General features: G+C 46.7%; 1 protein-coding gene across 1 annotated transcript in view; it reads right to left on the reverse strand.

Moving 5' to 3' along the window:
- LOC125288947 (partitioning defective 3 homolog B-like) overlaps positions 1-21270 on the reverse strand; it is a 164832-nt gene that overhangs the window by 121558 nt on the left and 22004 nt on the right. Inside the window, 2 exon segments of the mRNA XM_048235663.1 lie at positions 2238-2383; positions 12975-13146. Of these exon segments, the coding sequence (XP_048091620.1) occupies positions 2238-2383; positions 12975-13146 (318 nt within the window).

Below are 21270 nucleotides of genomic sequence, written 5' to 3' on the forward strand. Positions count from 1 at the left end.
TCTAAACAGGAGGAAAAAGTTCAATTACTTTGCCAGCCTCTGGGAAATTTCCCTGAAATTAAACAAACACTTTGATGGCCGGCTGAGATTTCGGATGTGGTTGGCAGCCAGGTTTACGAGTGCCACATGAAAGGGCTTCAAACGGCCGGCGCGGAGAACAGGAGCCAGGGCTGGACGAGTGGAGAGGGGTGGAGGGAGGCTGGGTACCGGCTTTAGGATTTGGGCGCCAGCCACAAGGACACGGTGAGGTGGAGCTGGCAAGAGCACAATCTCCCAGCTTGAAGACTGGATCAGGAGGACATAAGAGCTCATACAGTGGTGCCCAGAGGAGGCAGGACAAAGAGAGAGAGAGAGAGGGAGAGAGAGAGCTGGGATGGGGAGAGGGAGAAAGAGAGACAGAGGTAGAAAAAACAAGAGCATGTGACTGTATGTGGGTGTAGGTGATAGAGAGAGAGAGACACAGAGAGGGAGAGACAGACAGAAAAATGTCTGTCTGTCTGTCTGTCTGTCTGTCTGTCTGTCTGTCTGTCTGTCTGTCTGTCTGTCTGTCTGTCTGTCTGTCTGTCTGTCTGTCTGTCTGTCTGTCTGTCTGTAAAAGAGAAAGACAGCGGTAGTATGACTGCACATACACCTGCATGTGACAGCATGTCTGTGTGCACCCATGAGTGCATGTGGACACCTATATATCTATAAATACACACACGTGTGTGTGTGTGTGTGCGTGTGTGTGTGTGTGGCTCAAGAGTGCCACAGGTGCAGAGGACTGACAGCAACAAAAAAAGAAGGGTGCAATGAAATGGGAAATTAAACGTGAGCTCCACGTCCCCAGAACCCCGGGATGGAAACAGGGTAGAGAGGGGGAGAGGGTGGAGGAGAGGGAGAAAAGAAGGAGAGAGAGAAAGGCAGGGAGGGAGGGAGAGGGAGAGAGAGAGAGAGGGAGGGAGAGAAGCAGGTCTCAGCTGTGGAAGAGATAGAAAAACAGAACAGGGAAACAGAAAGCAATTGCTTCCCTAAAGCACACAGTGGTGAAAAGATGAGTAGCTATAGAGAAATCAGGATATGATAGCTTTTGGGGGGGGGGAAGGGGGCAAACAAGATCAGATGGATGCCCTTTGACCCCAGCGGCAAAGTCAGCGGAGTGATTCGTCTTCGTTACTAAATCCGCATCTGTCAGAGCGTGTCTGCATCAAAGCCATGCTGACGCCGTGCTGACCAGACACCTCGACGACAGGCGCTTCTGGCCTTGCAGGACTAGGTGCCTGCTGGCCTCAGACGCTACGTCTCAATGACCTCACAAAGCCCTGGCACTGCCCTAGGGGGCAGTTCCTCCTGAGGTAACCAATATGGGGGTTTCTTTGGCCAAGGCCGATCTTTAGAATTCAGGGGCAGCTGATGGAAGCTACCGATATATGCTACCAATTTGTTTTGGCCAATATTTGGCTGTTTTTTATTCTATTTGCATTATACACTTTTTGGGTAATAAGCACCTCCCTTAGAGATCCCTAGCTATCCGCTAACTAGCTATACGCTAACTTGTCTAACCCACTTCCAGTTAATTATGCTAAGCTAGGCTAAAGGTGTCAGACTGGGTTACTGCACACATTGAAGAGAAGGGTAAATCCTCTTATCCAACTCTGGGGTAGATGGCAAATACGCTAATTTCCCCAAAAGTTGGCGTGTTCCTTTAAAACAACAGGTAAAGGAAAAAGACCTGATGGCTGCGACAGTCGTTATGTTCCGACAGTCAATCTGTCTGTTCCAGGCGGTGAGGGGTGGAGAGTGTTGGCTCGTGTGTATGAGCACTGTTGGGTGTGTGTGGCGGTGGTGTGGTGGAGTGGGGTGAGAGGACCCTGGTAATGAATGCAGATGGATTCAGGCAGAGAGGCTGAGGGAGCGCTGGCTTCATTAGAGCCGCACCGTTTGGCCTCTCCGCATCTCCCCCAGACCAGAGGCTCTCTTCCTGTTTGCACTCTTTCATTTTCTTTTCACTTTTTTTCTGTGTTTAAATACCCCCCCCACACACACACACACCCAAACACAAACCACACACACACACACATACCACACCCACCTCCATATCTATCTATCTATATCTTACAATCACTACCAACCCTTTGCCTAAATCTGAACATCTCATTTTTTTCTGTTTATCCCCTCTGCGTCTACCCGGTCTAAAGCTCCCTCAGTAATATCACTGCCCCTCCCTCCCTCCCTCCCTCCCTCCCTCTGTGTCTCACCGTGGCTGGGGCTCTGGCCGTGGCTGGGGCCGGGGGTGAGGATGAGGGCAGGCTGGTGTCGGGGCTGCGTCTGGGCTCTGGGGCCTCCAGCTCTTGTGGCACGGCCAGAGCTGAATCACTGCTGCTCCGCACCATCAGAGGAGTATCTGAGAGAGAGAGAGAGAGAGAGAGAGAGGGAAGGAGAGAAAGATGGACAGAAAGAGGATGGGAGAAGGAGAGAAAGAGGGAAAGGGATAAGAGAGAGCAGGACAGAAGATTAAAAAGAGAGGAAGAGATTAAAATGAGAAAAATGACCAACGATCCACTCCAAATTTGTCCATTTCACACCACAAGCACACCAACCAGTGAATAATGTGGCCTTTATATCAGACAATAGTTCAAACAATAGTGTTTGTCTGGACGCATTGTATGAAGGAACAGAGGCCCATGGGCTGTACGCTTGGATAGTTAAGTAGTGTCTTGTAGGCGAGGAGAGTGTGTGTGTGTGTGCGTGTGTGTGTGTAACCCAGACAGCTCTCCACCTCACAACCCCAACAGGTCACCATCTATCCAGTTGCTTCATAAAGAGCCCCTCAAACACACACACATGCACCTCTTGGTCAAACATACATCTCCAATACACACACACACACCCCAAGCCCCTTCACGCTTATGAGACCAGGCACAAAGAGAAGGGTGCCTACACTCATATGCTGGAAGGGGAACCCTGTTAAGAGGTCCTGTGGCTCTCACACCAGGGGGGGCCTGCTACTGCTCTTCTGTCTACCACAGCACAAATAAGAGAGAGAGAGAGAGAGAGAGAGAGAAAAAAGAGATTCACAAGTAGAAAGTGTGGTAAGAGAGAGAGAGAGAGAGAGAGAGAGAGAGAGAGAGAGAGAGAGAGAGAGAGATTCACAAGTAGAAAGTGTGGTAAGAGAGAGAGAGAGAGATTCACAAGTAGAAAGTGTGGTAAGAGAGAGAGAGAGAGAGAGAGAGAGAGAGATTCACAAGTAGAAAGGTAGAAAGTGTGGTGAGAGAGAGAGAGAGAGAGAGAGAGAGAGAGAGATTCACAAGTAGAAAGTGTGGTAAGAGAGAGAGAGAGAGATTCACAAGTAGAAAGGTGGTAAGAGAGAGAGAGAGAGAGAGAGAGAGAGAGAGAGAGAGAGAGAGAGAGAGAGAGAGAGAGAGATCCACAAGAAAAAGTGGTGGTAAGAGAGAGAGAGAGAGAGATTCACAAGTAGAAAGTGTGGTAAGAGAGAGAGAGAGAGAGAGAGAGAGAGAGAGAGAGAGAGAGAGAGAGAGAGAGAGAGAGAGAGAGAGAGAGAGAGAGATTCACAAGTAGAAAGTGTGGTAAGAGAGAGAGAGAGAGATCAGAAAGGTAGAAAGTGTGCAAGAGAGAGAGAGAGAGAGAGAGAGAGAGAGAGAGAGAGAGAGAGATTCACAAGTAGAAAGTGTGGTAAGAGAGAGAGAGAGAGAGATTCACAAGTAGAAAGTGTGGTAAGAGAGAGAGAGAGAGAGAGAGAGAGAGAGAGAGAGAGAGAGAGAGAGAGAGATTCACAAGTAGAAAGTGTGGTAAGAGAGAGAGAGAGAGAGATTCACAAGTAGAAAGTGTGGTAAGAGAGAGAGAGAGAGAGAGATTCACAAGAGAGAGAGATACACAAGAAGAAAGTGTGGTAAGAGAGAGAGAGAGAGAGAGATTCACAAAAGTAAGAGAGAGAGTAGTGAGTGAGAGAGAGAGAGAGAGAGAGAGAGAGAGATTCACAAGTAGAAAGTGTGGTAAGGGTGTTTTGGGGTGTTAAGATCATCTCTGTTCAGCCTGCCCTTAAGAGCATGGATTCTCTGACCATGTCTCACTCACTCACACACACACACACACACACACACACATTCATATCTCCCCTCATCGCCACCTGTGCCAAGTCAGTGTCGCTGTTGTTTGCAATGGCTGACATAACACCAGAGAGATCTCTCTCTCTCTCTCTCATTTCCTAATGACACCAAAAGCCAAATCTTCTACCTTTCCCCAAATTGAGTGAAGCAAGCATTAATTTGGTATTGATCGCCACAATCTTATTATGACCGCCGCGCAGCGAAGCGGCGGTCATATAGGTTTAGTCAAATCTTTTTTTTTTTTTTTTTTTCGCATGTCCAAATTTCCGTCAAGGATTCCCGGGACACTGAAAGACCGGGGTAGACGAAATTTGGTGGGCATGTAACCCCATATGGATAGCATGGATCCATCGCTTTTCATGCATTTCATTTCATCGTTTTGATCTGTAGCCCCCTCGCTGGACTGCACCCCCCGAAAGGAGGGTAGGGCAGACACAGTTTTCTGTGAATATCTTGAGAACCGTAGGGCCTAGGATGACCAATTTTTTCTGTATGTTTGCCTCCAGGGGTCATGTTAACCCATTCCATGTGCACACATGTGCATAAACACACACACACACATACAGTCACAGTAATCATACGTATGACACATACTCACAGAGTAGACATATGTACGCATGAATGCACATGCACAAACACACATACGCAGGCAAACACACAAGCACGCACGCACACACACACACACACACCCACATAAACATAAACATAAACGTGTACACGCACACATGCGCGTACAGTAGGCCACAATTCAAAAATTTCTCAGAATTATGAACAGGCAAGATGGGGGTGGGGTTGTATAAAATGAATTTTACATGTGAAATCTATGAACTAATCATGTTTTGGTACTTGTTGTCTAGCAGATACCAGTGAGAATTGAGTGTGGATAATGCATAAGACAGTTAGAATCATATAGGCCTTTCAGCGTGATTTATTTTTGTGGAAAAAATGTGCTGGACTGGGCGGCGGTCATATTTTGTACCGCTCTGCGGTACATCTAGTTAAAACAAGATTCAATAGAGATGACTGAGTAAGTGTGAAGCGAAGGAGCCGTTAGGCTTTATGCAATATTCCCTCGCAGTGTGTTTGCTTTGTCAAAGCCCTCCAGGGAGTCACTAAAAATACAACAAAAGGAAATTAAAATGAGATGTGTGAGAATATGATCTCCGTGGTGGTAAACTGCATTTAAAAAATAGATCTGAAGCATTCAAAATACCTTCCGTTCGCCCCACTTGAAATAGATTGATATGAGAGTGAAGTCCTTAAGCAGACGTTAAGGGATAATCTATACGCTCGCAGTGAGTGTGTGTTCCTTTAATCAGGGAGTGCAGGGAGGGTGTGCCGAGAGGGTCAGTCCACTGATTAGATGGATGAAGGAACAGTATCAGAGAGAGAGAGGTGGAGAAAGAGAGAGACAGAGTGTGTGTGTTTGTGTGTCTGAGAGAAAGTGTGTGTGTTTGTGTGTCAGAGAAAGTGTGTGTGTGTGTGGGTGTGTGTGCCTGTTTGAGTGTGTGCGAGAAAGTGTGTGTGTGTTCGTGTAAGAGAAAGTGTGTGTGTTTGTGTGTGAGAGAGAAAGTGTGTGCGTGTGAGAGAAAGTGTTTGTGTGTGTGTGTGTGTTGGCAGTTAACCAGTGAACACTGGGTGTGTTCTGGCCTTGCATGGTTCTTGCCTTGCACGCACGCACACACACACACACACACACACACTCTCTCTCTCTCTCTCTCTCGTAATCATTCTCATCACTGCCCATCTACACTTGAATCTTCCCTCAAATCAATCACGCAGCCTTATCGATGGGCAGGCGCGCACTCCCAAGCACAAATTCACTCAGAGCCTAATGAGGGGAGATTGGAGCGGGGATGTTTTTCCCCCCCCCGTTTCGTGCATTTGCTTCATTCATTATTGACCTATCGAGTGCCCAGAGCGAGCTGATTCGGGGCGATCCATCATCAGGCATCAGAGAGTGGATTTCTGTGCTGGACACGTTGACACTTAGAAGGGCCCAGAAACAAAAGTTCTCGGGGACAAAGTTAAGATGTTAAGTGAAAAGTCTTCAAGGCAATGCTAACCCTCAGTCGCCAAGGACAACGCAGGGTTTCAGGAGGAACTTCAGGAGTGAGTGCCTTGCTGAGTGAAGGTGTCCATCAGTAGGCCAAGCTGCCCAACTGATCTTTGAAGTAGAGGACAAGGAAGCTGTGACTGTGAATGTGTCAGTAAAGAGAGACCAGGCAAGAAGCAAGGAAGGACAGAAGGACAGAAGGCCAAAAGGATGGCACAGTGCACGACATAGACGCCAGGTCCACTGTCCAGCTGAAAACAAAAACGCCCAGACGTTCCTTCTCGTCTGCCCACTCAACCACACCTGCCCCTGGCTGATGTCAAGGTCACCATGGGAACTACACCCTCCAGGGAGGAGAAGCATCCCAAGGGCCCTGTGGCACCACCCTATAATCACACGACTGAATAACACCACACCACACCACCCTCAACCCCCAACAGGTTGAAATGAGCCTGGGTGTTTTGGGGATAAATATACAGGCAGGGTGATATATAGTGTCCAATGTCAGAGAGTCTGGAGATGCTTGGAAAGAATTCCATGGGCTGGACTGACACACACTGGTTAGCAGTGCAAGGCGAAACGGATTCCATTTCATGTGCACAGAGGTTAAGGAGGAGGTCATTCTCAACATTCGCTCAAACACACACATAAACAAAACCCGCTCCTGATGCTGATCTGTGACTGGTACTTGTTTATACCAGTTAAACAAACAAAGAATTGACCTGTTGGTGAGGGAGACATCCGTACCAGTAGCCTCCTCCCACTGCTGCTCTGGGTAGCGTGTTTACATCTGGACGCTCCTACTGAGATCTCAACTCAGGTTCTAAGCTGCACTGGGATTGTAAAAACATGGCATCAAAATGTCATGTTTAAGGTCTGGCTTACACTGTGAAAGAGATGGCGCCAGGCTACGCGCCTTCTCGGCCATTGAATATTATAGACTACAGCAGGTTCTCTCCCCGAGTCATCCCCTTTTACTTCACCACCACCCAGAGAAACTTAACGTAGCTCACCAGCAGTGGGTGTGGAAACGTTTCCATGTACAGAAACCAGAAAGAACGAGCTTAATGAAGGGTCATCTACAAAACAAAATGACCATCTTTCAAAGGGACCTACAGCACTCAAGACTTTTGCTCGGGGCTGTGACCTCAACCAAGCACAAGGGAGACAGGAATGTGTGTGTGTGTGTGTGTGTGTGTGTGTGTGTGTGTGTGTGTGTGTGTGTCCGCGCGTCCTCTAGGCTGGGTTTTGGCAGTCAAAGCTGGTCAACATTATACAGTGTGCAAAGATCCCTGGAAATGAAGGCATTCTTCAACATAAACTGCCTATGTCCCATTTATTCAACATCTATAATTGCATAGTGCCTTGAGACACACAGGACCTCTTTGCCAGAGAACATTAAAATGCTCTCCACAGGCTCACAAAGACTCTGCTGTGGGCCTGGGTGATACAGGGGCATCGCCATGGCAATCTGTATGTAAACCTAAAGAGCAATCATATATACGGTACATACATACACATCTACACCAACTAGCCATTCATTGCACATTCCCATCAAGTTTCCACATCTTCAGTGCACTGAAACCGAATGAACAGCATGAATGAGTTCTTTATATTTTACTTTCCCAGGCTGTGGAGGGTGTGTTGTGAAGATTGTGTATTGTGGTGTGTGTGTGTGTGTGTGTGTGTGTGTGTGTCAGCTCAGCACTCGGACCACCAGAGCAGATGGTTCACTGCGGTTAAGCAAAGGCACTCTATCAAACATCTCTGCTTTGGCCCGTCCACTGCAGTGCATCCTGGGAAAACTCCATCAAGCTCCCTGCGGAGGTCAGCAGTGGGGCGAATCCTCTTGACCCCTGACCCTCAGAGAGGGTCATGGAGGGACACGGCAGTCCGAGGAGGGTCAAGTGAGCAGATTCCGTGGATCACGAGTCATTACTACTCTCACCACAGTTCCCCTAATTCATCCGTCGGGCTAAGCGTACACCAGCCCCATGACAGGAAGAGGAAGACACCGATAAGGAGAAAGAGAGGAGAGGGGGATAGAGAGACAGAGAGAGCGAGAGAGAGAGACAGAGAGAGAGACAGAGAGAGAGAGAGAGAGATTGGATTGTGTGTGTGTGTCTGTGGATGATAAAATAGTCAGGAAATGACCATGTGGATTCCATTGGCAAAATGTGTATCTATGTGTACTCGCAAAACAAAGGTTTGTATCAAAACCATGTTTGGAAAAGTGTGTCTCTGTGCCAGTCGGTTTGCGAGGTCAGGAGGATGAGCAAAACCAGGCAAAAAAAAGTGTGTGTATGTAGTCTTATTTGGTCTGTATATAATCTACTTAATGAGTGCATCTACATCTAATTGATAAGGTGGTTAGCAATGGCTTATGAGTTGTATTAGTAGCACAGAACTTCAGAGAGAAAGAGAGGGATGACTCTTCCCTTCTCCATCCCCATGCCTCTTCCTGATCAATCCTAGCCTCCTCCACTCCACTGGCAGTGACTGAGAGGAGAGAGAGAGAGAAGAGGAGGAGGAGGAGGAGGGAGAGGAGGAGGAGTAGGAGGATGAGGAGGAGGAGAGGAGGGGGAGAAGAGGAGAGTATCGGTGATGGGTGAGAGCAGGTCAGGGAATCGATGCGGCTCTAATCATCCCACCGTGCCGCACCAAGGCTCCATCACCCTGCACCCTGGCCAACCCGCTTCCCTCCAGACAGCCAGCGTATGCTGCCACGGTGAGGGATGGTCCTGCTGCCACGGCGACCAATTTTAATGGCCGCTGCTGCGGCATCTGTGAGTATTGGACATAACAGCTGAAGCTCCCACCATTTGTAATATTAATACTACCTATGTTGAGCAGACTGGACAGACATCGGACATCTGACTATAGTGTTTCAGTCCAATCCTACACACTCTATACTCCAAGTCCAACAAGAAAGAATGACAGTTGACCATCACACCAACAATTTCTTTGATAGATGATTATTATTATTATTATTATTATTATTATTATTATTATTATTATTATTATTATGTTACACCAACTATTACCTTGGTAACTAAAATGGATATTTTTGTTATAACTGCAGCTTTGGACGCAAGGTGGTCTGAAAGTCGAATCTAACATACTAAATCGGGCAGCTGGGTATAGTAACTTTTTTAGCCCAACAAAATAAAAGGTGGCTGTGGCATTTCAGAAGACGCCACCTGAGATGATAAATGACCCTGCTTCCGATGAAAGTGCCACGACGCCAACGCATTTTGCTCCTTTGGTCGGGGGAAAGTAGGAGATATTGTGGCATTGCCTTGACTTTTACGGGTGGCAGGAATGTAGGCAGTAAAGCAAACGTGGAAGGGATTACTGCGAGGAAGGGGGGGGGGACGAAAAAGGGCCCGCTGAACACGCGGTATTGCGGCTCAAAATGAGAGCGTTCGCCACATATATGCTGCGCTCGTAAAAAGTTTAGCTTGGGATTAGGGTGGGGGAGAGGTGAGCTATTAAGGGAATTCCTGGAGCCGCGGTCGGTTTTAGGGGCTGAAAGTTATGGCTGGGACGTTAGGAAGCCGCCACCGCCGCCGCCAATCAGTGTGAATATACAGTGAGGGTTTCTGGACGAAGGCTCCTGAAACGAAAACGGAGCCTGGCTGCGCTGTGAGTGCTGTGTTCGCTAGCTGACGCGTATGGTCCAGGGCTGATCCCAGGCCAGCTGGCGGAGCAGCAGGTGGCGTTTGCTGAGATCAGACACAGTCGGAACACCCACCTGTCTCTTTTGTGGCTCAGCGTCGTGCAGAGACGGAGACGAATACACACTCAGACTGATTCATTCATGAGACTCACTTAACATGACAGACATATTAGGACTATACAACTGTCTCCGAGTTGGGGGCCAAAGTCAAACACTAATAGAGAGACACACACACGCCACACACACACACACTGAGACAAAACATCTGTCCCTGAGTGGCCCTCAGACATGCACGAATGCAAACACACACACACACGTACTTACAACATTTACACCCAAGGCTGAGCAGATGTTTGTGTGTGCTCAATCATTTACGGCTGCCCACAATGCCATTACAGACAAGAGACAGAGCAGCGGCGTCAGCTGCGTTCGATACGAACACGCCATTCACAAACGCTCCATTACACGTTACACGCCACAACAAAGGCAACCGTGCCCAATGTGCTTAAGGCCACATGGACACATGGACACATGGACACATGGACACAAGGGCCACAGAGTGGCAACTGCATGGACAGAGCCACATTCACTCTGTGTGTGTGTGTGTGTGTGTGTGTGTGTGTGTGTGTGTATGTGTGTGTATGTGTGTGTGAATGTGTGTGTGTGTGTGTGTGTGCACGCACTTCTAATTTGGACACAGAGTGTTGCGGACACAACAAAGGAAGCTCTTATTCAATCAGTCTCGCTCCAGGGAGAGGTGCTGCAGGAGGTCAGTGGCTAACTGAATTAGCTGGGGATGCAGGGCTGTGCAGGGATGGGGGCTAAGAGCTGGTTAAGAAAAGGCAGCCATTTAAATGGAGCTTCACGCTCAGCTGGCTTCTCCCTGACTAGGCCTGGTAATCCAGTTACCAGAGGGGGTGGGGGGAGAGGGGTGATTAGAAGTTGCAGAGAAAAGTGTGTGTGTGAGTGAGAGAGAGAGAGAGAGAGAGAGAGAGAGAGAGAGAGAGAGAGAGAGAGAGAGAGAGAGAGAGAGAACGCTGTCATATCAGAAAGATAGTGCTTGTGAGTATGCATACATCAGAGGAAGTAAGTGTGCATATGAGTACATTCAGCGAGATGTTGCAGGTGAGGGTGAGACTGTGCTTTTCTCAAAAGTGTGAAGAAAAATAATATTGCATATCTGTGTGTGTGTGTGTGTGTGTGTGTGTGTGTGTGTGTGTGTGTGTGTGTGTGTCTGTATGCACACACTTCACACATCAGACAGCGAGGGTAATGTGTAAAACAGTTTGTCGTGAATTTGCATGCCTTTGAAAAGGCGCTTAACATCTCCAGCATCTGCGTTTAAGAAACTCTCTAAGTGGGTCATCCACGCTCTAACCCCCAAATTACCAGCACCACCATCCCCACCACCACCACGCCTGGAGAGACCTGCCAGCCCAGGCAGAGAGACCGGTGCACGCAGGCTGGAGCCCTGAGCTGGTGCCCACATGTGGGGGCTGGCGGGGCAGGTGGCGCCCCAGGAGGGGGCCCCTGGCGGGGTGGTTCCCAAGACGGAGCAGGGTGTTCTGGGTCACCCCAAAATTAAAGTGGGGAGAAAGAGATGGCACTCGAGGGTCATAGCCTCTCCAAAGAGCGTAGAGAGAGAGAGGGCCCAGCTGTTGGGATGGGAGCGGGAGGTGTGGAAGGGGATGGGCATGAGTAAGTGAGAGATTGATTGACAGGCGACGGGCTGTCAGTCACGCCTTAAAGAGATGGGCTTATAGAGGCGAAGAGCTAGGTCTGAAAGAGAAGCAGTCTGAAGGATGATGCTCTTTAGCTCATTATGCTAACGGAGGGCAAGGAGCTGGCCTTTTTAGAGGCTGCTGTCTCAGAGGCGCACATCAAAGGCACTCACACACACACACACACACACACACACACAGCATTGCAGGGGCTTTTTCTTGGGAGCTTTCAATCCTTTTTCCACACTTTTTCACCCTCCACTGGCTCGACCGCATCTCATTGTTTCCTGGCTGTGAATGCACACGCAAGTGTTACTACAGATGAGATCACCGCTGGGCAAACACCCACTAGCAGCAACTCAACATGCCATTGATAATATTTTGCTAAAGCTAATCCAAATTCTCTCTCTAGCACACACTCTCTCCCTCTCTCTAAGCTGTATTCATTATACCATGTGTCCAGACATGGGAATTATTTCTAGTCCTTATTCACACACACACACTTTCATAAACAGTGCCGTCTTCATTTGTGGGCTTTCTGTCTGAGCAAGACACCTGTCCTAATGATGCCACCACACACACACACACACACCAACATATACAGTACAAACACACACACACACACACACACACACACGGGGTAAGAACTGAAAGAGTCTCATACACTACTGTGAGAACCACAGCTGTTATCTTCATCCTGCGCCACGATGGCTGTGAGCTCATACGGCTGTCGATGGCCCGTGCCGGGGCATCTGGGAAACGTAGTGTTTGTTTAAGCTGCCCCAGACAGGAAAAACAGGCAACAGGGACTACCACTGACCGCTTATGACCAACTAACTTCACTTCACTTGACTTCCACACACACACACACACACACACACAAAGAACAAAACCATCAGCATACATTTGCTTCTTTTCAGTGTACCTTGGAGAGAACTAAATAGAAGGAACAAGAAAAACACCTTCCTTAATAACACAAGCAGCAGCAACAAGCAACAATGAAACTGAATTCAAATAAATGAATCTGCTCTGATGATAAAATGACAAGGGGAATTAGATTCATTCCCTGATTTTCCCTGAATTGAAAGCACTATATATATTAGGTCTAGATTAATTCAGAGACACTTAATGCAACAGAAACTTCTCAAGCCCATAAGCATGAGCTTACCTTAAGGCTTAAGTGTACTTCAAGTAAGTCTACCATAACAGCTCAAGAATCAAAACTTTGATCAAAAAGTCACGGGAGTCCAACTTTTATGTGGCAATCGCGGAAAAGGATGAATAAAGCAAGAGAAAAGGGATGTGTGTTCAGCCGTCTTTTACACCATATGATCTATCACTTCAATCCCCAGCAGTGAGTTAGCCCCGGGATGTGGAGTGAGAAGGTGAGAGCGGAGAGGCCTGGTACGTACTGGACTTGAGGGCTGAGCTGGTCACCTCGATCTCACTGCCGCTGGCCGGCATCAGAGCGCTGATCTCCGGGTCGGGGCGGTCAGGGGAGCTGGAGCGTCCAGATGCCACGCTGCCCCCTGGGCTCACCGCTGCCCTCTGCTGGACGTCGAACTCCTCAAACACCGCAACCAGCTGCAGAGAGAGAGAGAGAGAGAGAGAGAGAGAGAGACACACACAGGGTGAAATCACAGCGTGTCACGCACCATGCAGAGCATGTTTTAACCTTATAGAGCATGACAAAGCTGTGGCAAGGACAAAGGATAGCACACACATACACATGCACCCATACACGCACACATACACACACTCCCAAACAGGCTGAATATCCAGCAGAACCTAACAAAGCATGATGAAGTCCCGTTGTGAGGACAAATTATGGCAAATAAAGTAAAACTAGAGGACAGAAAAAACAAACACGCACACAGACACACACACACAAAGACACACATACACACACGACTCAAAATGTATTCAACACACCTACTGCAGTCACACACTTGAAAATATGAGCGCAACTTCAGTGAACATGATTTGATTACAGTGATGACAATGGATTTCACAGAACTTTTACCACAACAGAGACTTAAATACAATTCAGCTGCACACAGACAACAAAAACAAACATTAACAACCAGAAAACAAACAAACAAACAAACAAACAAACAAACAAACAATCTTCCACATCATGAAGAGCACAACAGGCAGTGGTCATGCTGAAATGATGCCCTGTAGAAATGTCAGAAGCCTGCCTGTGACCTTTATTCAGATAAATCAAGATTTTTCTGGAATTGTTTACTTGAGCCATCAGCGACAGTCGAGGCTGATTTATCATCAGACATTAAATATGATGACAAATCTTGAGGAGATGGTTTCTGCCGTGACATCTTTATGACATGATTATGTCAATGTTATGAAGGTGGCTTTAAGAAGCCCTGCCAGCATTCTACATTTATAGTGTGAAACCCTGGTTTCTATTATACACATCTAGACAAAGAAATTGTCGTTTTACAATAGTTGCCCTTTTTGAGTGAAATGTGTTTGTAGTTGAAAACTTTAGTCTTTTTTTTCATTTTGCCGACGTGATTGCAGTTTGAGGGGTGATTGCTATGTACGACTGACAAAGCTATGCTTGCAAATGTCTCAAAGGTGACAGTCTGACAAGCATAACATGCAGTATAACTTCACCCCTTTCAACAACAGAACAAAATACAGCATATAAAAATAAACACTGGCTTAATATTACATCATCCGCACTGGGGAGGCTTGGTGATACACACGCACAAAGAGACACACACACAAATACACACACAAACACACAAATCCATATTTCTTGTCTGCCCAGTGGCAAGCACTAAAAGACTGACCCATGCTGTTCTAGCCTACGCTGGATGTCCTTCCACTCACGTACAACGAGGTAATCAATACAAACATCAATACCATACTCATATGGGATTAATACTACTAATGAAGAGGGGTCATTCAACAGGGCCACTCCCATGCTAGTCCATCACACTACAGGACAGCACAGGCCCAAAGGGAATAGCTGGATGCATATATCCCTGTTCAACGGCAAGACTGCTTGTTAAGGTCATTTACTACAAACGAGTCAGACAGTGCATTATTAAAGGGACATAGAGAGTCCATGATGTCTGCATAGAGAACATGAACTGGACACTGATTTGCTCCATACACCACCCCCCCAAAGAACGACACAGCTGATGACTGTACTGAAATTAAGTTGGAAAATAGTACTATATTCAACTGACACAGACCTGCAAGACTAATGTCTACATGTTACGAGTTCCCTCAATCTGTAGATAGCTCTGTGTGCGTGTGTGTCTTTAGCTGCAAATCACAAAACTAACCTGATTCTCAGGACCCATGTTCCCCCCCACTCGACCTGTTCCACTTTAAAGAAAAAAGACACGTCGGGTGATGACGACCGACCATCGGAACCAGACTCCGAGGCATCCTGTTCAAACCAGCAGCATTTAGGTCTGATTTAGGTCCATCTCATTTCCTGCTACACATTAGCAGGAGCTAAATTGAGGAAATGGATTGGCCACAGTCACGTTGGACTTTGATGAGTAGCAATCACGTTTCTAATGACGGAACACACACAGATGCTCGCACAGACACGGGCGCAAGTGTGTGTGTGTGGGTTAACAGGTGTGTATGTAAAGTGTCCATGCTCAAATCACACTTGACAAGGGAATCAGAAGCTGTCAAACACAATGTCACGGACACCTCCTGAAGAGGCAGTGGAAAAAGGAGAGAACGAGAGACAGAGAAGGAGGGGGAATGGGAGGATGACAACAAGGAGAAATGGAGGAATGGAGAAAGAGAGCTTCAGAGCAAGAGAGAAAAAGGGGGAAGAAGAGCAGAAGAGAGAGAGATAAAAAAAGAATATGATGGAAGGAGAGAGAGAGAGATGCTGACCAAATGGCAGACTAACAAAGAGGAAGATTAGGCTGATTCATTTCTTTTCTGAGACTTAAAAACTGGCATCTTCCCTCCGTCCTATTCAGTCCTTTCAACTCAACCCATTGGAACAGCACAGGAAAATGGCTGCTTACTGATGTACCACAAAAGAACCAAAAAGACAGCGCGTCACATCATGCAGAGATGGAGGAGAGAAACCAGGTCCTTGAGAATATTTCAGATAGGAGGAGGAGAAGGAGGAGGAGGAGGAAAGGGGGTGAGAGATGAGAGAAAGGGGAGGAGAAGAGAGGTGTGGCAGCCTGTTTTGAAATGATTTGCATCCATAACTGTCTTCTCAGGAAAAACAATAAAGCACTCAAACAGAATTGGCATGCGTGCCATAAATCACAGCAGAGGGGTGTCGCAATGCTCCTCCCCATCTCATGCTTCACCCCCCCCCCCCTCTACCAACCCTTCCCTCTCGCTCTCTACATATCTCTTTCTTCTTGTCTCCACATCTCTGTCTCGTGATTCAATAGCGGTTTCATATTCTCTGGCCAAGCGGTAGGGAAGTGTCCCAATCAGCTGGGCCAGGGAGGATTGAAAGACGTGACAGCAGAGATGCGAAATAAGCCTGTGTGTCAAAGTCTCTCTCTTTCTCCTATATATATTATATTATTATATATATATATATATATATATATATATATATATATTATATATATATATATATATATATATATATATATATATATATATATATATATATATATAGATAGAGAGATATATATATATATATATATATATATATATATATATAGGAGAGAGAGAGAGAGAGAGAGAGAGAGAAAGAGAGAAGAACCCTGGCATCTTCAGAAACCACATTAGCACTGTGGCTGTGACAGATGGATGTCTCTCTCTGGCTCTTCGTCATTAGGTCTTCTTACTGTGCCCGTTTTGCCTCCTCCATCACGCACGCCGAGCCTCCCACACTACTCATCCTCACACCTCTCTTCCTTCACTCTTACAGCGTGTGTGTGTGTGTGTGTGTGTGTATCCCTGTAAATGTAGAATCTCCTTAAATTCAGACTCCCAAATGAACTGGGTTGGAATATTCCAAACACTGACTTCATGCTGCTCTGACAGCTGACTGACAAGTAAATGACTGTTTCCATCTAGTGAAAATAAACACACACACACAAACCTCAGAAGAGCGGATATTTGTGATTTTTTAAAAGCGCAGTGCAGGAAATGAAAAAAAAAAAAAAAAACAGGGGGGAAAAAACAGAACACGAATCTCCCTCAGAATCCATTTCATCTAACATTCCCACGGTCTCTCCCCGCTGGGATCACTGCGCTGAAAGGGATGAACCTCGAGATGTCGGCCTCGAGATGCTGCCTGTCTGGCCTCGCCGACGTCTCCAGAGCACCACTTCATGCTTTCATGCTCCATTAGAGACCGAGTGAGCGCCGCTGCTTTAGGCTCAGTCCGGAGGAGAGGAGAGGAGAGGATGATGCTGTGGTGGTTGGGGAGGAGGATGCTCGACTGTTTGGCTTCTCTGGAGGGGCTTCTTTCTGGGCTGGAGCCCCAGAGAGGCTGCGGGGAGCTGGCCCAGGATCAGACTGCCGCGGGCGGCCAAAGCTGGGTCTGGTGGTGGTGGAGGCAGCAGGAGAACTGAGGACTGAGCCCCCCCACCCCGGCAGAAGTGGGACAGAGGGTTGGGCGAGGATGGAGCGAAAGAGAGGAAGCCAGAGAAAGAGAGGAAGCCAGAGAGAGAGAGAGAGAGAGAGAGAGAGAGAAAACAGTCAGAGAGATTGAGTGAGTATGTCTGTGTCTCTGTGTGTGTGCCTGTGTGTGTGTTCGTCTGTGTGTCTGTGTGACAGAACTAGAGGAGAAGAACGTGAGACATTAATAAAAACCCAGCAGTCCCATCAATCCCATGATTTGAATCTTCAAGGTCTGTGGCGGCTGAACGGTTGCTTAATCAAATCGCACTTGATTATTTATCTATGTGCATCACAGTTTGTGACTGCTTTTACTCCCAAAGGCTAATGATAGGGAACATCACCGGTCACAGCTATTAGTCCTGATATTACATGAGAGAAAGGTGCATAGTCCGTTAATTGATAGGCTATAGGTGTGTGCATAGTCCATTAATTGATAGGCTATAGGTGTCAGGTGAACAACATGTGAAAAGTCTGACGAACCATGATGATGAACTGAAATGACCGCACACATAAGATGAGAAGGACTGTGACGTTAAAGCCAGTGAAGATCACGGCATGTCTTACTGCGAGACGAGCTTAGTGAAGCAGGGCTATGTGGATTGATAATGGGGGCATGTGTCCTTGAAACATGACTTTCACTTAATTGTGTGCTCAATTTTGTACAACTGCTTCTTTCACCCTTGTCATTATCACAGTAAGAATTCAGTTCAACATTATGTTTAGTCTGAAACCAAACCAGTGCGGGGGGGATTGACAAATAGTGTGTGGCTGTGTGCACGTGAGTTGTCTGTGTAAGGAACTGAGTGAGATGAGAGAGAAAGAAAGAAAGAAAGAAAGAAAGAAAGAGAGAGAGAGAAAGAGAGAGAGAGAAAAGAGAGAGAGAGAGAGAGAGAGAGAGAGAGAGAGAGAGAGAGAGAGAGAGTGAGTGTGTGTGTGTATATATACATATATATGTGAGTGTGTGTGTGTGCGCGTGAAACACATATATACTGTATATGTGTGAGAGAGAGAGAATAAAGAAAGAAAGAAAGAAAGAAAGAAAGAAAGAGTGTGTACGTGCACATGTGTGTAAGTCATGGACTGTTTAATAAATGGGCAGTTAATGTAAAGCAAGTGTGTTCACTGTTCAGCTTTATGAGTGGTTTTGTAAACGTATACAACAATAAACTCTGTGGGGAATTTGCAAGCTTTGGTTTGTGAGTGTGTGTGTGTGTGGGTATGTGGGTGTGTATGTGTGTGTGGTACAGACTGAGATTTATCATTGTATACATATGGTCCTGCAAACAGAGAGAGCAATAAAATGTGTGTTTGTGCATTTGTCCCAGCTCATATGGATAACATGAGATTCATATTTTCTGCCAAGGACCATATATCCTACACACACAAGGTTCACAAGACAGCCTCACAAGACGACAAACTACCTGTACAGACACACATTTTTGATTCAATACAGATGGGGCGAGATTGTGCACAGAGAGAGAAAGAGAGAGAAAAAGAAAGAAAGAAAGAAAGAGAGACACACACACCTTTTGCATTTATCACCACTCAACATATAATTGAGACATCATCTAAAAGGCTTTCATGATGCTTCTGAGGTTTTTCAGCTTTTGTTTTCATGCATGTCTGTGTATATATGACAAAAAAGACCAAAAAAGAGACACCAAAACAACATAAACTATAAAATTATTCAGAAATTGCTTTACTGAGGCATACAACTCCTCTACAAGGATATACCAATACTCACAAAGACACACACACACACACACACACAAAGATGAGAATGTGTGTGTGTGAAATGCTGGTGCTCTTTCCACAAGTGGAAAATGACAGGGATTAGACAGAGGCCACACTGGTCTTAAGTCTGCATCTGTGTGTGTATCTTTAATAAATGCCCAGATGTGGGAGATTACCTCCCTGTAACACACACCTGGCCTGCACATACCGCCCTTAAAGCAAACCAGACGCTGCAACACACCACTCACACACACACATGCACACACACACACACACATGCACACACAAACACACACACTGTAGACACATTGCCTACACAAATGTACACACTGCCTAAGGATGTATACACACATAAATACAGAAGTAAGTGTAGAGCAACATAGAAGCACATATACACACATACAAATACAAAACACAGGTAGAAGCCACACACAAATACATACACACACACACACAGGAACAAAACACACACACACACACACACACACACAGGAACAAACACACACACACACACACACACACACACAGAAACAAACACACACACACACACACACACAGGAACAAACACACACACACACATGATTTACTGGGGGTTTCAGTAAGGAGGCAGCTGGCGTTGAGCAGCACGTTCTGCTATGTGACAGCCCTTATTATTATTTATAAGCACTCATAAAGGGCGAGGGTAAATTCAGCATTAATCATCCAGCAAACCACACACACACACACAAATACACAAGCAAGCAACATATTGAACACCCCGCCCACACACACACACACTCAACTTGGCCTCTCACATAAAAGCGTATGCCCTCAGACACCAACACAAGAATACATGCACGCACACACATGCAAGCACGAACGCACGTACGCACACACGCTAGTGTGCTTCAAACATCCAATATCCTTAAGCCATACCATATTATCCATAGTATAGTATAGTACATATACTCTTTTGATCCCGTGAGGGAAATTTGGTCTCTGCATTTATCCCAATCCGTTTATTAGTGAAAACGCCTCAGCACACACAGTGAACACAAAGTGAGTGAGGTGAAGCACACACTAATCCCGGTGCAGTGAGCTGCCTGCAACAACAGCGGCGCTCGGGGAGCAGTGAGGGGTTGGGTGCCTTGCTCAAGAGCACTTCAGCCGTGCCTACTGGTCGAGGTTCGAACCGGCAACCCTCCGGTTACAAGTCCGAAGCACTAACCAGTAGGCCACGGCTGCCCCCATGCATTATGCTAAGCACAATAGCATTTGAAATTGCAATATCTTTGCTCTTGCCAAACTATTTTCTAGTTTTTGCCAGTAAGTCTGTGGAGACAGAGACAGACTGACGCACTAAATATATTCACAATGTGCTTCCTACTGTTTACACTGAGATCAAAGACACTGCATTTCATGCCAGACATCTATTAGCTACCAGCTAAAAAAAACAGCCTACTGTGCAACTCCAGGCAAGTTTAGATTGTTTCAATGACATACAGATATTCTCTACAGGTGCTCTGCCAAACAAATCCTGTGTTCCTCTGTATGAACATTTCACCCTGCCCTGTAGTTTTCCGTAGTCACCTGAGGCCTTCAGCCATAGACCACCTCATGACTTGACTTGATGTCAGATATGACATAACACCATTACCATCCGTACTATGTAATATTCTCCTGACGCCAGTGGTCATTTGTCACATAGCCCTTACATAAGAACATGTAGCACATGGATCGTATCTAAAGATGGGCCACCTGGGAAACGTCTGTCCATGCAGACCTTTCAGCCCATCCTGACCCTTGTTCTTGTGACTGATAGGGGACGGCTGGCTGGCTGGCTGACCTGGGGTTTGTTGGATTCCGCTTGGGGAATTTGGCACAGAGCCCAGTGCTCGCAGAGCCCCAAAATGTGTTCAGGTGTGTTCAATTAGCGCAGGTCGACCCCCCACCCCCCCTTCGCCAGCCCAAACGAGGTGTTTCATTTCCTGTGCTCACTTTCAGGCTTTTAACACACCCCAAGATCCGTAATGTGATGCCGTGTGTGTATGACTGTGGGCGCCTGTGTTTCTCTCCTCTCTGTGTGTGTGTGTGTGTGTGTGTGTGTGTGTGTGTGTGTCATGTCTAGTATGTATTTTGACCGTTTGATGTTTTACTACCGGCTGAAATGCTGTGTGAAAGTGTTTTCGAGGTTTTAAACACAACCAAAACGCTAATCAGGGAACGCACACTTTTGACATTGATCGCACTTAAATGGAAGCCAAATGGGCGCGCGCTGTGAGCGGGCTGAGAAGGTGCGTGTGTAAAGTCTTTCCTTCAAAAAGAGAAAAAGGAGGTGCCAAACTTCTGGCTTATATTACTGCCCATGTTTTCTAAGCAGTCGGAGATTAGCGC

The sequence above is a fragment of the Alosa alosa genome, chromosome 23 (genome assembly GCF_017589495.1).
Source record: "Alosa alosa isolate M-15738 ecotype Scorff River chromosome 23, AALO_Geno_1.1, whole genome shotgun sequence".
Lineage (NCBI taxonomy): Eukaryota > Metazoa > Chordata > Actinopteri > Clupeiformes > Clupeidae > Alosa > Alosa alosa.